At 43.8% G+C, this 22,357-nt stretch overlaps 1 protein-coding gene across 1 annotated transcript in view; it reads left to right on the top strand.

Moving 5' to 3' along the window:
- The first annotated feature begins 947 nt into the window (after positions 1–947).
- VPS26A (VPS26 retromer complex component A) overlaps positions 948–22,357 on the top strand; it is a 28,929-nt gene continuing 7,519 nt past the window's right edge. The window contains exons 1-3 of the mRNA XM_075258037.1: positions 948–1,046; positions 7,641–7,790; positions 8,744–8,819. Of these exons, the coding sequence (XP_075114138.1) occupies positions 1,044–1,046; positions 7,641–7,790; positions 8,744–8,819 (229 nt within the window). The 5' untranslated portion in view covers positions 948–1,043. The remainder of the gene's footprint in view (positions 1,047–7,640; positions 7,791–8,743; positions 8,820–22,357) is intronic.

The raw sequence follows: 22,357 nt of genomic DNA, 5'->3' as shown, positions 1-22,357 counted from the left end.
ACATTAATAACTACTTTTCTATTATAAATATGGAGTTCCCCTTTATTAACTATAATACAGATGGATTTCCCCTTTAATAACAATTTTTTTCTACAGTAAATACAGAGTTCCCTTTTATAATCACTTTTTTTTCCTGCAATAAATATGAAGTTCCCCTTTAATAACTAGTTTTTCTACAATAAATATGGAGTATCCTTTAATTATTTTTTTTATACAATAAATATGGGGTTCCCCTTTAATAGCTTTTTTTTTAATAAATATGGAGTTCTTCTTTAATAACCACTTTTCTCTACAATAGATATAAAGTTCCCCTTTAATAACTACTTTTTATTCTATAATAAATATGGAGTTCCCTTTTAATGACTTGTTTTTTTACAATAAATGTGTAGTTCCCTTTTAATAACTCTAACAAGTACAGTATGTAGTTCCCCTTTAATAGCCACTTTCCCATAAATATAGTTAGCCTTTGATAAACACTTTTTCTACAATAAATATGGAGCTCCCATTTAATAACTATTTTTTCCACTATAAATATGGAGTTTCCTTTTAATAACTATAATATACTGTATATATACTTTTTCCTATAATACATATGGAATTCATCATTAACTATTTTTTTAATCTACAATATGGAGTTCCCCTTTAATTGCCATGTTTTTCTACAATAAATATGGAGTTCCCCTTTAATAATCACTTTTTTTCCTACAATAATGTGGCGTTCTCCTTTAATAACTATAATAAATATGGAGTAATCATTTAATGATTACTTTTTTCTACCATAAAGAGTTCTCCTTTAATAACTATAATAAATATGGAGTTCCCCTTTAATGACTACTGTTTTCTCTAAGCCCTGGCTCCCCTCTTCCGCCATCCGTCAGCCTTGGGGCTGTGTACATCACGGGTTTTTTTTTTTTCTGGTCAGCTGACCGATCACAAGGGATTCGTTGCGTCAGGCGGTGCCCGCCCCCTGAAGTCACGTGACGGCGGCAGCGGGTGGAGCTGTGCGGTCGGTGCGGAGGGTCTGGTCCGGTCGGTGGTAGAAGATGGTGAGTGCACGGAGGCGCCGGGGTCAGCGGTCTGCACCGTATACCGAGGACAGCTAGAGCCAGGGCCGCGCGCACAGCGAGAGGACGGGGATAAGCAGAGGCCTAGTGCGGGGCGGGACAGAGGCCGGAGCTGTCATCACACTCAGCTCAGAAGTCCTGCACAACTTCCCATAGACTTGTGACAAGTCCGGGTAATTCCGAGCAGTGGACTCACTACTATAGTACCGCCCCAGGGGTGCACAGTGCCCGGGGTGAGTGTGCCATCTGACGTGAGGACAGTGTCCGCTGGCAGGGTTATGGGCAGGGCCCGTGCCTGGCATTCATCACCCAGGTGCAAGATGGCAACACCCATGTGGCAGTACAGGGAGCCTACAGGCATCCTTACAGGGAGTCTGGGTGCAGACTGGAGACTCCCATTGTAATGACTTCTACTAGCTGATCTCACCACTGGAGCCCCATTGGAGTGATGGTCACCCATGTGCATTACACAGGGGAATCTGAGACCCCCATTCTTGTGGTCCTAGTGTTCAATCCCTAATCACAAATGTATCCTCTCTCCTGTAGATGGAGAATAAAGGTTTATGGAGAACCCCTATAAATATAATTGCAGGGGTGTGCTGGAGGGCACATGAGGGCCCTGCCACAGAGACATTAGGTAAGATTCATCAAAACTAGTGGCGCAGTCTCCAGTGTCACTCGTAGTTTCTCCGCCATTTAGTAGCCCACTGGAGTTTGCCCATAAAGGGATTGTCTGGTCACTACAAGTGCTAAACAAGTTGCCTCCTATTCACTGATTGTTGTGGATCCAATCATTGGACCACCATTGACCACAATAACTGGGGTATTTTGCCCCCCCCCCCCCCCCTGAACCTCACCAAATAGTTCAGGGGACCCCCATCCCAGATAATGGTGTAGGTCCCACAGGTGGTCTCTTATCTATCATATCAGATGTTTATGGCAATAGAAACACCACGTTGAAAATGAAGGCCCTTGTTCAGTAGTGCTCGGTTTTCTGCAAGCACAGGCAGTCACATGATGCAGTCCTCTACCCCCCTTCCTCTCACAGACGCTTGTGCTAAAGTATTTGTGTAGATGGATCTATGCACACGTCTGTGTATATGTACACAAGTACAGTTTGAAGATTAGGTGAGTTATGGCTGAAACTGGAAACTACAATATCCATGTCCTTAATGTCTGGGTTTTCTAAAGATACAAGGCATATAGTGGCATGGGATTGCATTATAGCTTCCCCTACCAGCTTTGTCCTGTCATTTGTTCCTATATTCCCTTATTCCTCATATAATGGCATGTCAGTATAGGGTGATGAGGAAACTAGCGTGATCCCATGAATTATAGTGCTCTATAACACTGGAAGTTGCTGTTGGTACTATATACAGTATGGGACAGTGAAGCTGTGGGCAGACAAGTACTCCTAACATCATAGACCACTATGTCACATTAATCCAGGTTTCCTGTTATGTGTGTTCTGCATTGCCCCATGTGCATGGGGCTTCAGAGTGATCTTTGAAAATAACCTGTAGCCATGTTTGGGTGCTTATGTTGGCAAAATTTGGGGTCCCCAGCCAGGTAATATCAGTCCCATCTGTCTCCTTTTTGATTTAAAGAACTTTGCAGGAGACAGACGCTTTGGACGATACATCTTGCTCTATACCATTGTAAGATCAGAGAAAGAAAACCTCTGTTGACAAACAGTTCTCTAGTTCCTTGAACCCCCATTAATATGGAAGTTAAACTGGGGTGTGAGTATGGCTCTGGGGCAACAGACAGCTGGCCTTAGATATGTTAGGCGCCTCCATGATATCACCAGAAAGCCACTGTTTACCACATGAAACCTTCAGACTGTAAACAATCAGAATGTAATGGAATACGGTTTTGTGGGTAGAAAAATTCTGGCAAACTCACACCCTCACTTATTCAGTTAGAAAACTGTGCTGAATGTGTCTTGGTGCCAAAAAGGGGGTCTCCAGGGAGGGGCTCAATACTTGCTTCTCTGGTTTATATGACGGATAAAACATGGGTTTCCTGGCTGGTTCCAACCAGCACCAGTTGTAGGATTTCACAGAAAGGAGACAAAATGTGTTCATAAAGTATAATACAAAGACAAAGATTACCAGAAAATCAAAAGTTATTGGAAAGTTTAGGCCTGCTTTAAATGCAGTCACATCAGCCAACCACTACACCGCATGGTGCCGCCCAAAATCATATAGGGAAACCTGGCTGATCATGGAATAATGCATATGGTAGTAAAACAAAGGATCAAAATGGCCTGTATAAGATTGGCTGGTTTTTGTTGCAGTGACTTTAGTATTTGTAACAGTCTGTGCTGTTTTGTTTTTGTTTTTTTTTACAAAGTAATGCCGTTTTACAGCAATTTTTAAAAAAGAATGTAGAAAAAAAACTACTACTGTGCACGTGATATACTCCCAAACAACTATGTGTATATACACCCCAACTCCAGACCTAGCCGACATTTACAGGACCAAAGGCAAAATGGCCGTGAAAAATGGACATTTGTCAAAGCCGTCTTGCATGTGATCTGTTTTCAAGGATCCCTTTATACGTTCGAGTGTATGAAGGGATCTGTGAAAATAGAACATGGCCTATATATTAACTAACGGACGCCAAACATTCAGTTATGTGAATAGCCCCTGTTCACTTGCATTGAATTTAGTGCAGATGTGTGAGGCTCGGTTCACATCTGTGCCCGGTCTCCGTACGGGGACTCCGTTCCCCTCTCTACATGAAAAATGCGGAGAGAAAAGTGCTGCAAGTAGTTCTTTTCTCTCTGCATTTTTCGTCCTTCTCAGGCAGAAACTGAACGGAAACTGTGTGGACCCCACTATGGGATCTGCGGGTTTCCTAAGGTAACTGCTTTTTCTATGCAGATTAGGTTTCTGTTCAGAAGGGTCCCCAAACAGACCCCCTGAACGGAAACCCATGTGCAGATGTGAACCAAGCCTGAGAAAAATAGCCGTCACGCCAGATATGTCATGTGAATATAGCCCAAGTTATAGAGCAGGCAGTGCAGCAAGTTTCCACCATTTTCTGAATGTTGCTTCTTGAAGTAGGTTCCAATTCTTTCTTAATACTCACATTGGGGTCAATCAGCATTGCACAATTTTTTTTTTTAATTAAATCTGCTCATATATGAAAATATCTTTGTTACTCAAAAGAAGCCATATCTTTTTCACCAGAGATTTATACCAAGGAAACAGGTGCAGATTGTTAATCTCGTACTAGCACGAAAAGTAAATACTAAGGGCAAACTAAATAGAAATGGCACAAAAAGCTTTGATAAGTGACCCTCAATATCTACAAAGTTCACTTTCTGATTCACGTGGCAGATTGTGGGTAAATGCATGTGTACATAGATGGCTGACTCTGTATGACACACTTTCCATCATCATACCATTACTTGTTTTCCATTGAATTTGCTTTCAAGAGGTTGTCTGATTTTACGTATAGAATAGGAGATCATGTACTTCTCTAATACAAAGGTTTTTATAATACCGCTTACGTACCTTTATTATATCCATGTAATATGCCAGTCTAGAAAAAACAAACGGTATAGCCTACAGATTAGTTCATATTAATGCATCCCATTGGATAACTGGACTAATCATGGCGTCATGTGGACCCTCCACACATGCCATGTGATCCTTGCCAGTCAGGTAACACTGTCCAAGGATCTATTATTGCATATATAACTCATAAGGTGGTGCCACTTAAGTGTTTAGTTCAGCATTTTAGGGCCCTTTTAACAGGTTTTTTGCTGTTTTTTTTTTTTTTTTTCAATTAAAATGTCACAGCCTGAAGTTACAGGTTAGGGAGTAATAAAATTTATGGCTGCTACTTTGGCGTTCTGAGAGTATGCAGCACCCAGTGTACTATAAATTTACTATAGCAAAAAATGCTGGAGAAACTCTGTGTACACAAAAAATACTGTAACCCCCCCAACTCTGCTATTCCAATAAAGATGAATGGAGAGCGGTTTCCCTATAGGTATAATTGAAGCAGAAAGTCGGCAGAGGAGGACTTTTCTGGCATATTGTGAAAAACTCTGCAGCCCACTACTTGGAGCCTTAGCCTAAAGGGCCTTAGCCTAAAGCCTTAGCCTGTCAGCAATAAATTGGTTATAAACCTAAGTGGCTTATAGAGGTGATTCTACAGTTTCCAAATATGTTTCTGTCGTTCAGCTTTGGAGCCCAGTTTTCATGATAATTTGATTGTATATTCATATACAAATGAGGGGGGAGTGGTATGCTTTTAAAGCTCTTTCCCCTCATCTTCATAAAAGGGCAGTTTAAGGGGAGTTTTCTGGGTAATTTTTTTTTTTAGTTTTTAAAAGGTCTGTTAGTGCTATTATTGAGGTAATACATGCCCCCAAATACCTTTTGCAGTGTTTTAAGTGATTTCTGGGAGCTCCTGTTATCTTCTGCATTTGTTTACCTTGTCCAGCTTCCTGCTATGTAACTTTCCCACTAACCTCTCTCACCTCACTCTCTACCATACACCCCATTCCTGTCTCTCTAGCTAAACCGCCCACTAGAAGCCCTTCCCAACTAACTCGGATGCTCGCACGTCTGCGCAGTAGAGGTGAATTATCACATGATCACCCCAGGGATATGGGTAAATATGTAATTTAGAAAGTAGGCGGGGGGAGGGTGTTTAGATTAGTGTTTTATCATGGACAAAGGGATCCTATCATTCACACACTTTTTTTCTAGGTACCACGTCGGAATAGCATTAAGAAAGGCTATTTGTCTCCTACCTTTGTCGTTATCTTCTGTGTGCTGCCGTTTGCCTTCAATCCTGGTTCTTGTCAGTGTGCAAATTAGCTCTCTTGCAGCACTGGGGGCGGGCCCCAGCGCTCAAACAGCACTGGGGGCGTCCCCAATGGTGCGAGACAACTCTCTCCAGCGCCACCTCCATCTTCGTCAGGAGCTTCCTCTTCAGCCTCTTCTTCCGGCGGTGGCTTGTAACTTCTAGGGCTCGTGCTTTGGGCCGAGCAGACTGCGCATGCTCACAGGCCACGAGAAAATGGCCACAGTATTGTAAGCGGCCATTTTCTCGTGGCCTGTGGGCATGCGCAGTCTGCTCTGCCCGAGGCCTAGAAGTTACAAGCCACCGCCGGAAGAAGAGGCTGAAGAGGACGCTCCTGACGAAGATGGAGGCGGCGCTGGAGAGTTCTCTTGCAGCATTGGGGACGCCCCCAGTGCTGTTCGCGAGCTAAGGCCCACCCCCAGTGCTGCGAGAGAGCTAATTTGCATACCGACAAGAACCCGGATTGTAGGCGAATGGCAGCACGGAGAAGACGACGAAAGGTAGGAGACAAATAGCCTTTCTTAGGGCTATTCCAACGTGGTACCTAGACAAAATAGTGTGTGAATGATAGTATCCCTTTAATATTAGGCCTCACACAATGAACACTAAAAATTCTGCAGTTTTCCTCAGCAAGTTGCCACTAAAAATAACACATCAAGACGTCTTATTGTCTTCAGCTTTATTTTTTCTTTTTTTGTGTGTGGTTCACTGCTACATTTCTGCCCCCTTTTGGAATGCGGTAGGAGTAGTCTTATCTATTACAGAGGTACTGTAGAACGCAGAGGATTATCCACGGGTGACATCACGGTGGCCTAACCTCTATAATAATAAACGACTTGGCTTCAGCCTGTCAGCCCTAATGTTTCTAAGAATTGCCCAATAAGTAAGAGAAGCCGCTCATCTGATGTAGTGAAGATCAGTTATGTGGCTGTTATTTCTCATGTGATTCTTCAGGCATAAGGATCTTATCTTTTATCTTGCATTTTACCAATTACATGCACAATTTCCCTCCGGTCTCCTCAGAGTCACATACAGCTGACAGATTTTCATAGTTAATATCCTTTTTATGGTTGTTCATTACACGTAATTGAATGTTTATGCGATTTGTACAAAGTTTGGATTTTTTTTATATTGTATTGCGTAGCTTGATGCACTATTGCTTGTTGAGGACTAGTAGTGTACCACACCCTCCGGCTGTATTTCTGCATGGTAGTTACAGACACAATGCGTTAAGGGCTCGTTCACACGTGAGCCCAGGGGAGGTTTTTGACAGCGGATTTTGCGTCAAAAACCTCCCCTTACAATGGTGGTCTATGCAGACCGCCAGGCTTCTTTTTTCCGCTAGCGGCGGTCTGCTGCTAGCGGAGAAAAGAAGCGACCTGCTCACCGCGTCTCTCTCGGTGTCAAAACCCACGCGGGCAGTTCACGGGTGAACTAGCCCTAACAGTTCACCTGTGTAGAGGGTTTGGCTGTTGTGTGTTTAGTTTTTTGATTCTTGTATATGATTTCATAGCACTGTGCAATACTATATTTTCTTCTAGTATCGGTGCAGGGTAAATGGAGGCCTCATGGGTGCAGTCTAAGCCAGTTTACCCTAACTTGCATATAGCCCATGGTGGCAATGTATACATATTGTGGTGGTCAGCACATACAGGCAAAATGTACATAATTTTCTCTTGAGCTTGACTTGCAGATATTTTGTCCATGACATTGGCCACCATATAACTTCTCCTTTTTTCTCCTCTGCAGAGTTTTCTGAGTGGTTTATTTGGTCCGATTTGTGAGATTGAAGTTGTTCTCAATGATGCAGAGACCAGGAAGCTTTCTGAGATTAAAACTGAAGAAGGCAAAGTTGAAAAACACTTCCTGTTCTACGATGGAGAGTCAGTAGCTGGAAAGGTAAGAACATTGGTGGATTATACAGGTGTTAGGGTGTATTCACAAGGCAGAATTTCTGCAAGCTGAAAAAATAAACTTCAGGAATTTGAAGCTGAGTGATACCGCCTGACCAAATGCCGCACCGCCAGGCAGAATTTTTCCATTCACTTCAGTTGTTAGGTGTAGATTGATTATGATGATTATGAGCAATTTGTGTACTTGAGGCAGGGCCACACCTGCTGGAGCTTTTTTTTTTTTTTTTTTTTAATAAATTTCTCCCATTCACTTGTATGGGAGTTATGAAAACTGCAGAGAGCATCACTTCTCTAGTGGTCAGGACTTGTGGCCAGTTATTGTCTTGGCAGTGATTTGCTGAGATGTCAATAACACTTTTGCCTGCAGTTTTATTCAAATGGAAACTCTTTCTGTAGTTATAGTTACTCCGGCACTGGTCTCCATTCTTCTCCAGGCTCCTGAATAATGTCAGGGTCTGCTGATGCAAAGACACAAGTGTGACCGTGTCCGTCACATGACGTTGTCATGTTTGCATCATAACGCCACGTGACCACTGAGGCCCAGTCACAGACCTCAGTGGTTTATGATGTTATTCAGGAGTCCAGAAGAATAGCTGGGCTCCAGGAGTGTTGAGCTGCGGAAAGGTAGCTGGGGTTTTTTTTTTTTTTGCAGATTTTACTGTGGATTTTCTTTGAGTCAAAGTCAGGAGTGGCTACAATATAATGGAAAATTTGTAGGAAGTTCTTATACGTCTACCTTCTGCTTAATCCACTCTTGGCTATGGTTCAAAAACCGCTGCAAAATGTGCAACAAAAAAAGCTGCATTTCCACAACATGGGGCCTAAGCCTAACACTGTTTTAATGTCTGATCACTCCCTGAACCTCTGCTATTTATGCTGTTGAATTTCTGCTGCTCTATAAAGAAAAATGGGAACTAAAAACACTTTTCTTCCATCTAGGTCAATATAGTCTTCAGGCAGCCCGGTAAAAGACTAGAGCACCAAGGAATAAGAATTGAGTTTGTTGGCCAGATTGGTAAGTTTGCATCATATCTGTTCCATGTAATCTGGATATAAAAACGCTTTATGGAAGGCAAAAACTGAAATGGCATCACAATAAGTAGGGTCCATATGAAATTTGTGGAGGAATTGTACAGATACGGCAATTTCCACTGTCTTACTTAGATCTGTACAAGTTTCTCTTAATAGAAGAATCTGTACATAACAGGACACTGGCTCATACAGCCCTATTTGTGTAATCTTCTCTCCTGAAAATGGCTGGATCACTGTATAAGCACTATAAACTAGATTGTAAGATCTCACATAAAAAGCTGTCGCTCCTATTGTGTAAATTCATTTATTACACTGTAATGTCTCAATTTTGCCTGTACTTGAACCCTATGATTCTTTAACTACCGTATATACTAGAGTATAATCCGAGTTTTTCAGCACAGTTTTTGTGCTGAAAAAGTCCGCCTCGGCTTATACTCGGGTGATTACGGTAATTCAGCAATATGATAGCTGCAGATTCGGCATCCGGACCCGGCATACAGACACCGGGACAGGTGCCGGGCCGCAGCATCGTCACGCTCATAGCAGGAGCGTAGCAATGTTGCTCATTTCAAATTGCAGAAGTACTTACGGTACTTCTGCTAGCAGGGCCGGAATACAGACCCCACCCACCCACTCCATCACATGCTGGTTGACGTGGCCACGTAAGCTCAGGCCCGCACCCGGCGTGTATCTTTGAAATGAGCAGCATCGCTACGCTCCTGCTATGAGCGTGGCGATGCTGTGGCCCGGCACCTGTCCCAGCCTCTAACTCAACTCCTCCTACCCAACAGTCTGGTCTTCCTTCCTCACAACATGCCCAATCTTCCCAGTAGAGTAATCCCACCTTTCCCACCTCCCTTTCATTGTCCCTCTCTCTGTCCCACCACTTCCCGAATCACAGGAGCTACCAGATGAGTTTGTGTCCTGATGCCCAAACACTGGAGCATCCGCCATCTCCTGTTGATGTTGTTGTTGTGGATCAGTAAGCCTCCCTCAGGGCAGCCTGTTCCCATGGGCGGTGTGCAGCAGGAGGAGCCGAGAGAGGAATTGGAATAGGAGGTGGTGGACGACGAGGACACTGTCCCAACCTGGACAGGGGGGATGTCAAGCGTGGAAAGTGGTGTCGATGTGGAGGGAAGTGCAGCACCAAAGAGGGTGGCTAGAGATAGAGGCATGTCCAGAGGCAGAGGACAGCTGCGTCACCAAAGCCAGGCCACAGCCAGCAAGGCCCAAGATGTTCCCTATTCTAGCCAGCCTAGAAAAACTCCCCCATCGAGGCCACGGTCTTCAGTGGTGTGGAGATTTTTCAATGTATGCGCGGAGGACAAATACAGTGCGGTTTGCACAATGCAACTCCAAACTGAGTAGGGGCTCTGAAAAGAGCAACCGTACGACCACTGCCATGCGCCATCATTTGCGAAAATGGACCGGACAAACCGAGGATCACTGCGCTCAATCCGTTGTTCTCTTGAAAACTCACTTTATTTAGGAAAAGTACACACAACGCGTTTCGGGCCAACCGCCCTTTTTCAAGTGTATAGACTAAACGAAAAATAAGAACAATAGCCCCAAAAGAGGGGAAAAACAGCGATAAACAAACCAATAAAACATAATAAAAAGTATATATACAAACACCTCTGTGTCTAAAAAGGCATCCAAATGTGCTTTGTCCGAAAGATGTATTACAAGGCGTATTGCTACTACAGTGTAGAGCTGACATAATATAATATAAATCTTCTACATCTGTATTAAAATCAGCATGTTGCCAAACCAAATAGTACATGTGAAGGATTCATACCAAATAAGATATTTGTGAAAGTAACTGACAGGTGCAAAGAGTCTTACAATAGCAGGCTTTAGTTAAAGTAGGTCTATATAAAATAAAGTGCCAATAGAGCAGTTACTAGAAAAACAAAGGTCTTACCTTATGACTAGTGTCGAGCTGGATGCTTGATCCAGCCGACCAAGTCCAGCCCTTTAAATCACATTGGTGGCAGTGACTGTTTCCGCGCCTTTTTCGGGCGCATGCGTGGTCAGCCGCACGTGTGAGCGGCGTCCAGCACTACAGAGAGCGCATGCGTCGGCCCAGTTTGCCGCACGCATGCGCACCCAGGCTCCGGGACATCGCGCGCCTGCTAATGTGCGCGCGAGTCACCGGCCTTGGTAGTGATGAGTGCGCACGCGCCGGTTGTTGCCGTATCGCGCCTGCGCACCCACTGTTATTGGTGACAGTGTGTGCTGCCGTAATGAAGTACGGAGTCAGCGTCTGCAGGGATTGCAGGATCGCTGACTCCATAGCATACTTAGAGGCACAGCCACCCATTTGGTGAGTGTATGGCTGTGCCAAAAACATTTGGATGGATGTGCATTAAAATGTGGAAATACAGTCAAATGAATATACATTAAAAATAGATTGTAGACTACAGTTGAATAAATATACATAAAAATGGACATAAAGATGCTTCCGATAAATAAATAAAAAATGCATAAGAATAATACAAATAAGTAAATAATCCTTTAAGGACCTAAGACAACCATGATATTCATGTCCATGTTGGAGCAGAAACATTTATTCGTGGGAAAAACTGGATACTGGAGTCACAGATAGATGAAGATAGGGCCTGAGTACTGGGGAAATCATAACGTTTTTTAACCTGAGATATCTTCCAGGGCCTCATTCAAACCCGCCGGTACTAGGGAATTCATTTTATATATCCAGTACATCTCTCTCTTTCGTAATAAACTAAATCTGTTGGCGGAGGAGATGGAGATATGATCAATCGGTACAACTGAAAAATTAGAAAAAGAGCCATCGTGTGTTGTGGCTGCGTGTCTAGACACGCTATGTTTGAGAAACCGGTTATTAACATTAAACCGGTGTTTTGTGAGCCTTTCCCTTAAAGGCCGAATCGTGCGGCCCACATATTGGAGGCCGCATGGGCATTCCAGAACATAAATAACATAATTCGAATCGCAAGATAAATGTTGTGAGATCGGAAAAGTCTCACCTGTGGTATTGCTAGTTATATATTTGGCCCCATCCTTGATGCTATGACAACACTTACATTTTTTGCTATTGCAACAATAGCTCCCTATCGGTCCCAGATTAGAGATACCCGGATGGTTACTTTTGTTTTGAGAACGTAATTTACTGGGTGCCAGGGTACTCTTGAGTGTGCGTGCTCTTCGAAATGTCAGTCTGGGTTGTTTTGGTAATAAAGGTTTGAGAAAGTCGTCTCCTTCTAAAATGAACCAGTGATCCTTTAAGATTTTCCTGATCCTGGAGTGTGCACCATTATAGGTGGTTATGAAATTGATCCCGTTTGACTCCTGGTCATCCTTAACCCTAGGTAAAAGGCAATCACGTTGAGTCGAGCTGGAGGCACGTGTTCTGGCTGCATTGACCAGGCTCCTTGGGTACTTTTTCTCCAAAAATCTGTTGGTCAAGATTTCGCTCTGGGAGTTGAAATCTATGTCATTCGTGCAGTTCCGTCTAACCCTTTTGAACTGTCCGAAGGGGACATTGTCCTTCCATTTTCTGTGGTGTAAGCTCTTGTAGTCTAATAGACTATTACAGTCCACTGTCTTAAAGAAGGTTCTTGTGGAAATCTTGTCATCTGTTCCCACTAGAGTGAGGTCCAAGTAATTAATTTCTTTCTCATTGGATTCACCGGAAAAGTGTAGGCCCCATTGGTTGTCATTAAGATAATCAGTAAAATCGTTGAATTCAAGGTTCGTACCTCTCCAAATAAAGATCATGTCGTCGATGTATCTTTTGTATAATATGATGTTGTCAGCCCATTTGGTGTTTTTAAGAATGAACTGTTCCTCGAAGCTGCCCACATACAGGTTTGCGAAACTGGGCGCGAATCGCGTCCCCATGGCTGTCCCTCTCGTCTGTAGGTAGATTTTCTCCTCAAAGCTGAAGGTGTTGTTCTTAAGAATAAATCGGATGCCGTCCAGAATAAACTTCTTCTGTGCATTCGGCATCCCATCGTCTCCTTCTAAGACTTTAGCAATATTCTCTATGCCCTGGGAGTGGGGGATATTGCTGTATAGTGCGGTAATGTCTAGCGTGGCCCATCTATAATCGTTAGCCCACTGTAGGTCTAACACAAGATCTATCAAATGTGGGGAGTCTTTCAGGTATGATTCAAGTTTCAGAACGTATGGTTGAAGTTGGATATCGATATATTGAGACAGATTCCTTGTAACTGAATTCAAGCCAGATATAATAGGTCTACCCGGGGGATTTTCCCGATTCTTATGAATCTTTGGCAGATGGTAGTAAATTGCCAAAGTCGGGTTTCTAATGGAAAGAAATTCTTTTTCTTTCTTTAATAAAATCCCATTGTCAAATGCCTCTTGGATCAGTTTGTAGTATTCTTTTAATTGCTCAGGGGTGGGGTCCTGTTCCAATGTTGCGTAATATTCTGAATCAGATAGGATCCTCTCTGCTTCAGCCAGGTATGCTTCCCTGTTCTGTATGACTATCCCTCCTCCTTTATCTGCATTGCGTATTACAATGTCCTTATTTGCTTTCAAAGTTTTCATTGCTTCCTTCTCAGGTCCAGTAAGGTTCCCAGTTAGGTGAGTATTAGTTTTGGATAGGGTACGAAACTCCTTTGCAACTAAATTATAAAAGGTCTCAATCTGACTACCTTTGTGGTGAGTCGGATTGAACAGGCTCCTCGGTTTGAGGTTTGTTGTAACTGGACATATCGGGTTGAGGGAATTGGGGGTCCCGCCGGAATTACTCGTATCCTCCTGGTCGGTCTGGTTGGACTGGACGGCCTTTTTCTTGTCCATTATTGCAAAATGCCTTGACAACGTCAATTTGCGTATATAGTTGTTAAGGTCAATGAAAAGTTGTAAGTCATCCAACTTTTGATCAGGGCAGAAAGACAGACCTTTGGATAAAAGGCTGACCTCTGCTTCAGAGAGTTGGTGATCTGATAAATTGAATATGTTAGAATTTACACTCTGTTTCTCTTGGGGCTGGGGCTTCCGTTTGCTTGTTTTATTCTTCTTTTTTCCTCCTCTGCAGCCCCTTCTTCGCCTAAAAAAGGGACCGCAGTGGTATGGTTAGACATGGTGGGTTCAGAAGTCTTCCTTTTAAGGCTCACTGGATGGTAGAAGTCTGAAATCTTCGTGTACTGATTGGTTTCCTTCGTGTGGTAGGTCACCGGTGTGATGGCTGCCGGTAATTTCGCAAATGATGTGGTGACTGGAGACTGTGGATGTGTGATGTCTAAAAGACGATTTATCTGAGTAGTTGATAGAGGGGTACCGTAGAGGGAGTCTTCAAAAATATCTGAGCCCGTAGTATTGAATGGTGTGGGAGTAGGAGAGGGGAGCATTCCTTTTTCTTCCTGATTAATGCGTATGTCATTGGGTGGTTGGTCAAGAAATTGGGGAGTGGGTGCAATGAGGATTGTACTCGGATCTGCAGAGAGGATTGTACTCGGATCTGCAGAGATATTGGAAGGTGCGGTAAGGGATGTGTAGCGAGGGTTTGTAGCTGGAACCCTCTGAATGGTGCCGAGTGGTTCAGACCTGTCCACCTTCTTGTGATCAGATGTAAGTAGAATGGCATCACCGGTCTCCAACAGGACCGCTGGTTGGGAAGTAGTGTTGCTCCGTGGGGCGACTGTCCCTATTGATGGTGGTGCCTGATCCTTGTTGGTGGTGGGGGCTTTGGCACTGGTTGATGGTAAAGATACTCCATGTGTCCTCAAAGGAGTCGGACCTGTAGGGCCTTTTATGATTGTTTTGGGCTGAATGTTCCTTGCTTTGTGCAGGAAGTTCCTATCTTTGCATATCACACCTGGGCTAGGTGAATTGGTCTTATTACTTGTATTCCAACGGCTTGAATGGAATTCCAAAGAAGTGGTGAGACCCTGCCGGTCCATTGGGTGATTTGGCTTGGAGGACGGGCCGCTGTTAAGGGTTTGGTGATGAAGAGTTTTGACTCTTAGTGAATCGTTGTTGGATCCAAGGCGTCTCTTAGTGCCCATGGTTGGATACGTGTTAGTTTTCATAGGACCAATAGTTGTGGAACCCTTCCTTGTGGGTCCATTCCTCTTATGGTGGTTGTTCATTCTAGGTTGGTCACTCTTTCGAGATTGATCGTCCGTCGACCCTGGTTCAGCGCCGGCTGGTCCTGGATTCTTATGCCAAAAATGAACGTTACCTTCGTTGTAGTCCTTACGATCCCTATTCAGTTTGTTCGTTTTAGACTCTAGGGTTTCCCTTTCAATATTGAGCGTTTTGGTCCACAGGACCCTGCTCATCCGGAGATAGTCGGGATGGTGTTGGTGTGATTCAAGGTTGTTGATCTGTTCTGTGATCCTGGTATTAAGAGTCGAAGCCAGATCCTGTCGCTTATGTGCTAATCGGTCTAAAAGACCCTGGCCACAGGTATGTAAATACCTATCCCATTCCTTAGTAAAGACATCATCGTCCGGAAAAGGTGATGTTAATCTACATCTGAGTCCTCTTGGGATGATGTCCTCTTTGAGATAAATGTTGAGGAACCTAAAGTCCAAGCTATGTCGAGTTTCTGTAGTGAGGGAGTCTTCTAACTCCCAAAATAGTTTGCTCAATTCGTCACGACTGATACTCGTGGGATGGGTGATAGGCTCATCACTACAAGCGAATGTGGTGGGTTCGCGAGTGATAATCTTGGTGTAATGGTCCACCAGATCGTCCCTTTTACGTTCACGGTCCCGAATGAGATCCATAAGGGACAAAGATGACAAAGACCTGGACGAGAGTCTTGAATCGTGTGGTCCGCTGCTCAAAGGTGCTTAGTTGCGTGGATGGTATTGCCCAGTAACAACAACCACTTCCTCATTGGCTTTTGGTCCTATTCAGTCGATGAGGTCTAAATGCAGATAGACAAAAAACAGCACCGAGCTGCACATAGTGAAGTACCGTAAAATACGCATGCGCTCTCTGTAGTGCTGGACGCCGCTCACACGTGCGGCTGACCACGCATGCGCCCGAAAAAGGCGCGGAAACAGTCACTGCCACCAATGTGATTTAAAGGGCTGGACTTGGTCGGCTGGATCAAGCATCCAGCTCGACACTAGTCATAAGGTAAGACCTTTGTTTTTCTAGTAACTGCTCTATTGGCACTTTATTTTATATAGACCTACTTTAACTAAAGCCTGCTATTGTAAGACTCTTTGCACCTGTCAGTTACTTTCACAAATATCTTATTTGGTATGAATCCTTCACATGTACTATTTGGTTTGGCAACATGCTGATTTTAATACAGATGTAGAAGATTTATATTATATTATGTCAGCTCTACACTGTAGTAGCAATACGCCTTGTAATACATCTTTCGGACAAAGCACATTTGGATGCCTTTTTAGACACAGAGGTGTTTGTATATATACTTTTTATTATGTTTTATTGGTTTGTTTATCGCTGTTTTTCCCCTCTCTTGGGGCTATTGTTCTTATTTTTCGTTTAGTCTATACACTTGAAAAAGGGCGGTTGGCCCGAAACGCGTTGTGTGTACTTTTCCTAAATAAAGTGAGTTTTCAAGAGAACAACGGATTGAGCGCAGTGATCCTCGGTTTGTCCGGTCCATTTTCGCCATTACCTACCCCTAGGGTGACGTGGATTCTGCTGGCTCTCCTCCAGGGGTACAAGACCTCCCCTCCCCAAGTGGTCTATATACTGCTAAAAAGGTTGTGATCACAACCTTTCAAGGTGAGGAGTATTCTTGTCATATTAACCTCCGTATTTTACGGTACTTCACTATGTGCAGCTCGGTGCTGTTTTTTGTCTATATGCGCCATCATTTGGAATGCAAGCACTGGGCTCAGTGGCAGAGAGCAAACGCAGGACAGTCGTCGTCCGGCGTTGCCACCACTGCTTCTCCCACTGTTGCCAGTGCTGGCGCTGCAGTCCAGACCACAAGCCAGGACACCTCCACATCTGCCTCCACCACTTTGAGGACTTCTCCCTCATCCTCCCCTTTTCCTGCCTCAGATCCTTCTCCTGCACCATCATGCACCTCTTTCCAGCAACCCACCATCTCCCAGACGTTTGGGCGCAGGCAAAAGTACAGCGCTACCCACCCACATGAACAAGCCTTAAACGGGCACATCTCCAAGCTCCTGGCCCAGGAGATGTTGCCGTTTCGGCTTGTGGAAAATCAGGCCTTCCGTGACCTGATGGCAAGCGTGGCACCTCGCTATGCCGTTCCTAGCCGTCACTACTTCTCTCGGTGTGCCGTCCCTGCCTTGTATCCGCACGTGTCACGCAACATCAGGCGGGCCCTAAGTTCTGCACTTTGCACAAAGGTACACTTGACCACCGACGCGTGGACAAGTGCATGCGGACAGGGACGCTACATTTCACTGATGGCACACTGGGTGAATGTAGTTGAGGCTGGGGCCGGGTCACAAACTGGGGCTGTCTACCTCATTTCCCCGCCCAACATTCCTGGCAGGGGCTCTGAACCACCACCCTCAACTGCCTCCTCCATCACATCGACCCCAGCTACTTGCTGGAAACACTGCAGCACTGGCATGGGGAGACGTCAGCAGGCTATGCTGAAGCTCATCAGCTTGGGGGACAGACAGCACACTGCCTCTGAGGTGAGGGATGCCCTCCTCGATGAGACGTCAACATGGTTTTCGCCGCTGCACCTGGGCCCAGGCATGGTCGTGTGTGGTATCGGCCGGAACCTGGTAGCGGCTCTGGAGCTTGCCAACCTCCAACACGTTCCATGCCTGGCCCACGTTTTCAATTTAGTGGTGCAACGGTTTTTAAAAATGTACCCCAACGATAGTGCGGTGCTTGTGCGCCCACTTTCGCAATTCTACAGTAGTCGCTGCTAGCCTTAAATCACTCCAGCAACGCCTCCATCTGCCAGAACACCAGCTGCGACGTCCCCACACGCTGGAGCTCAACATACCACATGTTGAGCAGAGTGTGTGAGCAGCAGAGACCCTTGATGGAGTACCATCTCCAAAACCCAAGGGTTCCTCAGAGTCAGCTCCTGCAGTTTCTGCACCATGAGAGGCCATGGATGACAGACTTATGCAAGATCTTTGAGGAGTCCACCAAGAGGGTCAGCAGGGACGACGCACTCGTGAGTGTAACAATCCCGCTCCTGCGTGTGATGCGAGAATCCTTCAATGCCATCAGGGATAACGCATTGTATGCTGAGTCGTCGGGCATAGGAGCAGAACCATCCCAGAAGGATAGTCAGTGCACACTCCTGTCCACTTCACAGCGTATATTGACGGAGGAAGAGGAGGATGACGTAGTGGCAGATGATCTCATTGTCACACAGGAGGCTAGCGGGGAAGTTCAGTCCGTCCCATTGCTGCAGCGCCGATGGGGCGAAATGGAGAGTGACCATTCCGGTGGGGGCAGAGAAGTCATGCCAAGTAACACTCTGGCACACATGGCTGAATACATGTTGTGGTGCTTTCAAGTGACAAACGCATTGTCAAATTCCTGCAGAGCAACCACTACTGGATTTTTGCAATCCTCAACCCCCAGTATAAAAATAATATCTCGACTTTTATTCCGGTAGAGGGGAGGGCCAGTCGCGTTAATGATTGCCACAAGCAACTGGTGCAGAATATGATGGAGATGTTTCCATCAAGTCTCGTTGGTGGCAGAGAGGAGAGTTCCTCCAAGAGGCTAACAACTGCCATCCGGTCCACACCCACCAGGGGCACACTCCAAGGTCTGGGACACGTTAATGGCACCCCCTCGCCATACCTGGCCGAATACAGCCCTGTCCTCTCCGATCCCTCTGCGCCCTACACTTATTGGGTCTCCAAGTTGGATTTGTGGCTAGAACTTGCGCTGTACGCAAGATCCTGCCCTGCCGCCAGCGTGCTATCGGAAAGGGTCTTCAGCGCAGACACACACCACATACGACAATGACAGTTCAGGGTGGGTACTGTTGGATTTCCCATTGCCTATTCCATCTGTGGTTGTCACGAGCAACGTGATTTAAAGGGATGCATGTTAAAGTTTCATTAGAGTAAAATTTGGGTTTCAGTCCATACAATTGGGGAGGAAAGAAGGTTTCCAGGTATTTTTCCACTTTCCATACAGGTGTTTTTGAGTGTAGAAAGTGTGTAGTTGATAGACTGTGATAGTGGGGTAATACTGTGACTTGGGCGTGTTAGATGCCCCCAGGCATGCTTCCCCTACTGTCCCAGTTGCATTCCAGAGGTGTTGTCATCATTTGCTAAGGTGTCATAGAGGACTTGGTCGAATATTATTTTTATTCTTATGAAATGCTTAAAGGGTTAAAACATCCCAAATGCTGTTTTGAATAATTTGAGGGGTGTAGTTTTGAAAATGGGGTGATTTCTAGGGGTTTCTATTATACAGGCCTTTATAATTCCATTCAGAACTAAAGTGGTCCCTAAAAAAAAAATTAGTTTGGGGAATTTTCTTGTAAATCTGGAAAATCGCTGTTACACTTGTAAGCCTTGTAACATCCAAAATAAATTAAAATATAATCAAAAGATTGTGCCAATATAAAGCAGAGATATGGGAGATAATATTTATTCATGTATTTGGGTGCTATAACTATCTGCCTGAAAAGCAAAAAAATTCACATTTTGAAAATTACAATTTTTTCCAAATTTCCATCAAATTTCCTATTTTTTTTTATAAATACAAAAAATATTGATTAGTGTTTACAACTAACATGAAGTATAATGTGTTACGAGAAAACAGTCTCAAAATCACTTGTGTCAGTTAAAGCTAGTTAAAGTTATTGCCATTTAAAATGGCACGTCAGTTTTGAAAAAAGAGGCCTTAACACACTTTTGGGCTGTGTCTCTAAGGAGTTAAAGGCTTGGTTCACACTGCATTTTTCTTGCATTTGACATTGTCAATTCACAATGTGTTTCATCGATTAATCCTATTAATATTATAAGTGAACATTTGTGGGTTTGTGTGTTTGGATGTTTGTTCCTCAATCACGCAAAACCCACTCGACTGATTTGGCTGCTTTTCGTCACAATAGCACACATACGTTTGTGCCAGGACCCCCACAAAACCCAAACTCACACCACCATCTCTGCAATCTCACACACTTTGGACCATAGCAAGCCACAAAATTCCTATTGCCCTCTACAGCCTCGCCCCTAACCCCACACTATCACATATACATATACCTTACCACTTTGCCCTTCACCTTAACGATACTCCAGGAGGCTCTCTTTAACGCTCAGGAGCAGCCATGTTTGCCGACCCCCACCACTCTGACAATCCGCGACACCGCCCACCCATGTCAATACCCCTAGGCGGTCTAATAAATGCAAAAACAAAAAAAAATAAAATAAAAAATAAAAAGTATTACAAATTCAAATCCCCCCCATTTCCCTAGAACACATATAAAAGTAGTTAAATACTGTGAAACACATACATGTTAGGTATCCCTGTGTCCGAAATCGCCCGCTCTACAAAGCTATACAAATATTTTGCCTGGACGCTTAACGCCGTAGCGGCAAACATACTGAAAAGACCTAAACCGCTGTTTCTTCACTATTTTCATTATCATACAAATATCAATCAAAAGTGATCAAACCATTAGCATTTTCCGAAAATGTAACAACTAAAAACTACATCCGGCCCCGCAAAAAAAAAGACATCCGCCGACACAGACAAATAAAAAAGTGACTACTGTCAGAATATGGCGAGTTTTAAAAACAAAAAAATGTCAACACACTACTGGCAGAAAATAACAAAGTATACAAGGTCGTATATCGAGGTATATTAACCTGAAATACCTCTGTCCCAAAGTCACTATGTACAGTTTCTCACAACACCGTATAGCAGCTCAAATACAAATTAACTTCAACACAAAAGTCTCACGTATTCTCAGAATTATAGCAAAAACAAGATACAAAGTTACATTTCATATCCCATACCATATACACAGTACTAAAACCTTACTCGCGCCTGTATTTACCCACTGCTACAATCACCGCAGACGAAGTCGCGGGTACCAGCTAGTAAAGCATATGTTGTCTGTTTTATTTTTTCTATTCACATATTTAATATATAGTCTTTTGGATGCATTTTTCCTGCATTTCAACACAAGAAAAGGCACAGTGTGAACCCAGCCTCATTCACCTATCTATTCACAATGCAGAAATCTTTTTGTTTTATTCCTCCAGCTCATGACACTCTTGTGCAGGTGACTTGGATGCTATGACCTTAAAGGGTTGGCCACTGTCAGACCAATATTGAGAGACAAATGTTATGGTGTGTATAATAAAAAGTTGGACAGTTTACAGTCCATGGTCATGTGATGAGTACACAGGTGCCGCTCGTTATAGTCACAGCACAGAAATCGGACATCTGCCTGGTAATCAGCTGTGCGCCTGTGTGCTCATCACATGACCATGGACCATAAATCACATGACCATGATCAGACTTTTATGTACTAGAGGTAACAGAATGACTGACAGCAGGCAGAGATCTAGAAAACTGAAGAATTGATGCAGAAAGTATATTGGAAAATTGTATATCTTTTTATTGTACAAACAATAACATTTGTTTCTCAATATTGGTCTGAAAGTGGCCAACCCCTTTAAGGGAAAGATGCCAAGTTAAAGGCCTATTCACACATCTAAGTTTTGCAGACGTTTGATGAACATGTAATAAATAACCGCACACAATTCTGTTTTATTTTTGAGTTGTGTTCGGTCTACAATGGATCTATTTATTTATTTTCCAATACTTTGCAATGTCTCTGGGTTGGTGAAAGATGAACAGCAGAAGGATGGCGTCTGTGTGTTGCCTGTGATTTATATGGAACCAAACACTAGAATGGGGCTGTGAAACAGACCAAATTAGAGCATGTCTCCATCTGCATGCAGCCATTAACATGAATGGTTGTGCATGCAGTATGTCATCTCACATCTACAAAATGTGAATACACCTTTACCACCATATAGGAAAGGAAAATCTTAATAAGCAGATTGTTTTATTAACTTGAAGTTGTTGCTTTTGTTCAGACTATGACCGTATTCACATATTAAGACTGTGAAATACAGATGGATGGATATCATATTTTCTGGAAGAACACTAAGCTGGGGCTCAGACTACGTGTATCCTATTATATGACATCATAGTATCTATGACTATGGGATTACTGCACTGTACTATATCCATGTTTTCAGTACATGGTAGTGAAGCTGCAGAGGGTGACTCCTAACATTATAGATGACTATGATGCTTGGATTCCAGGTCCAAAATGCCCAAGATCCAATGTTTCTTGCAGACTGTGTGAAGCTGTGCAAAAGGAAAGGACTTCTTTTTTTTTTTTTTTTTTTTTGTACTTAAAATTCAACCTCTCATGCCCATGTGTTGCATCTCAGCACTATTCAATCAATTCAGATCCTTTTATTTTTTCCTATGTACCCATTGGAGTGTATCTCACTAGTACAGTCATATACTGTATATTATAAAATAGACATTGCAATGGCATAATCCTTTATAGAGCTGCTATCTGGC

The sequence above is a fragment of the Leptodactylus fuscus genome, chromosome 10 (genome assembly GCF_031893055.1).
Source record: "Leptodactylus fuscus isolate aLepFus1 chromosome 10, aLepFus1.hap2, whole genome shotgun sequence".
Lineage (NCBI taxonomy): Eukaryota > Metazoa > Chordata > Amphibia > Anura > Leptodactylidae > Leptodactylus > Leptodactylus fuscus.
The sequence above is the reverse complement of the archived record's forward strand: the minus strand, read 5'-3'. Positions and strand labels throughout refer to the sequence as shown.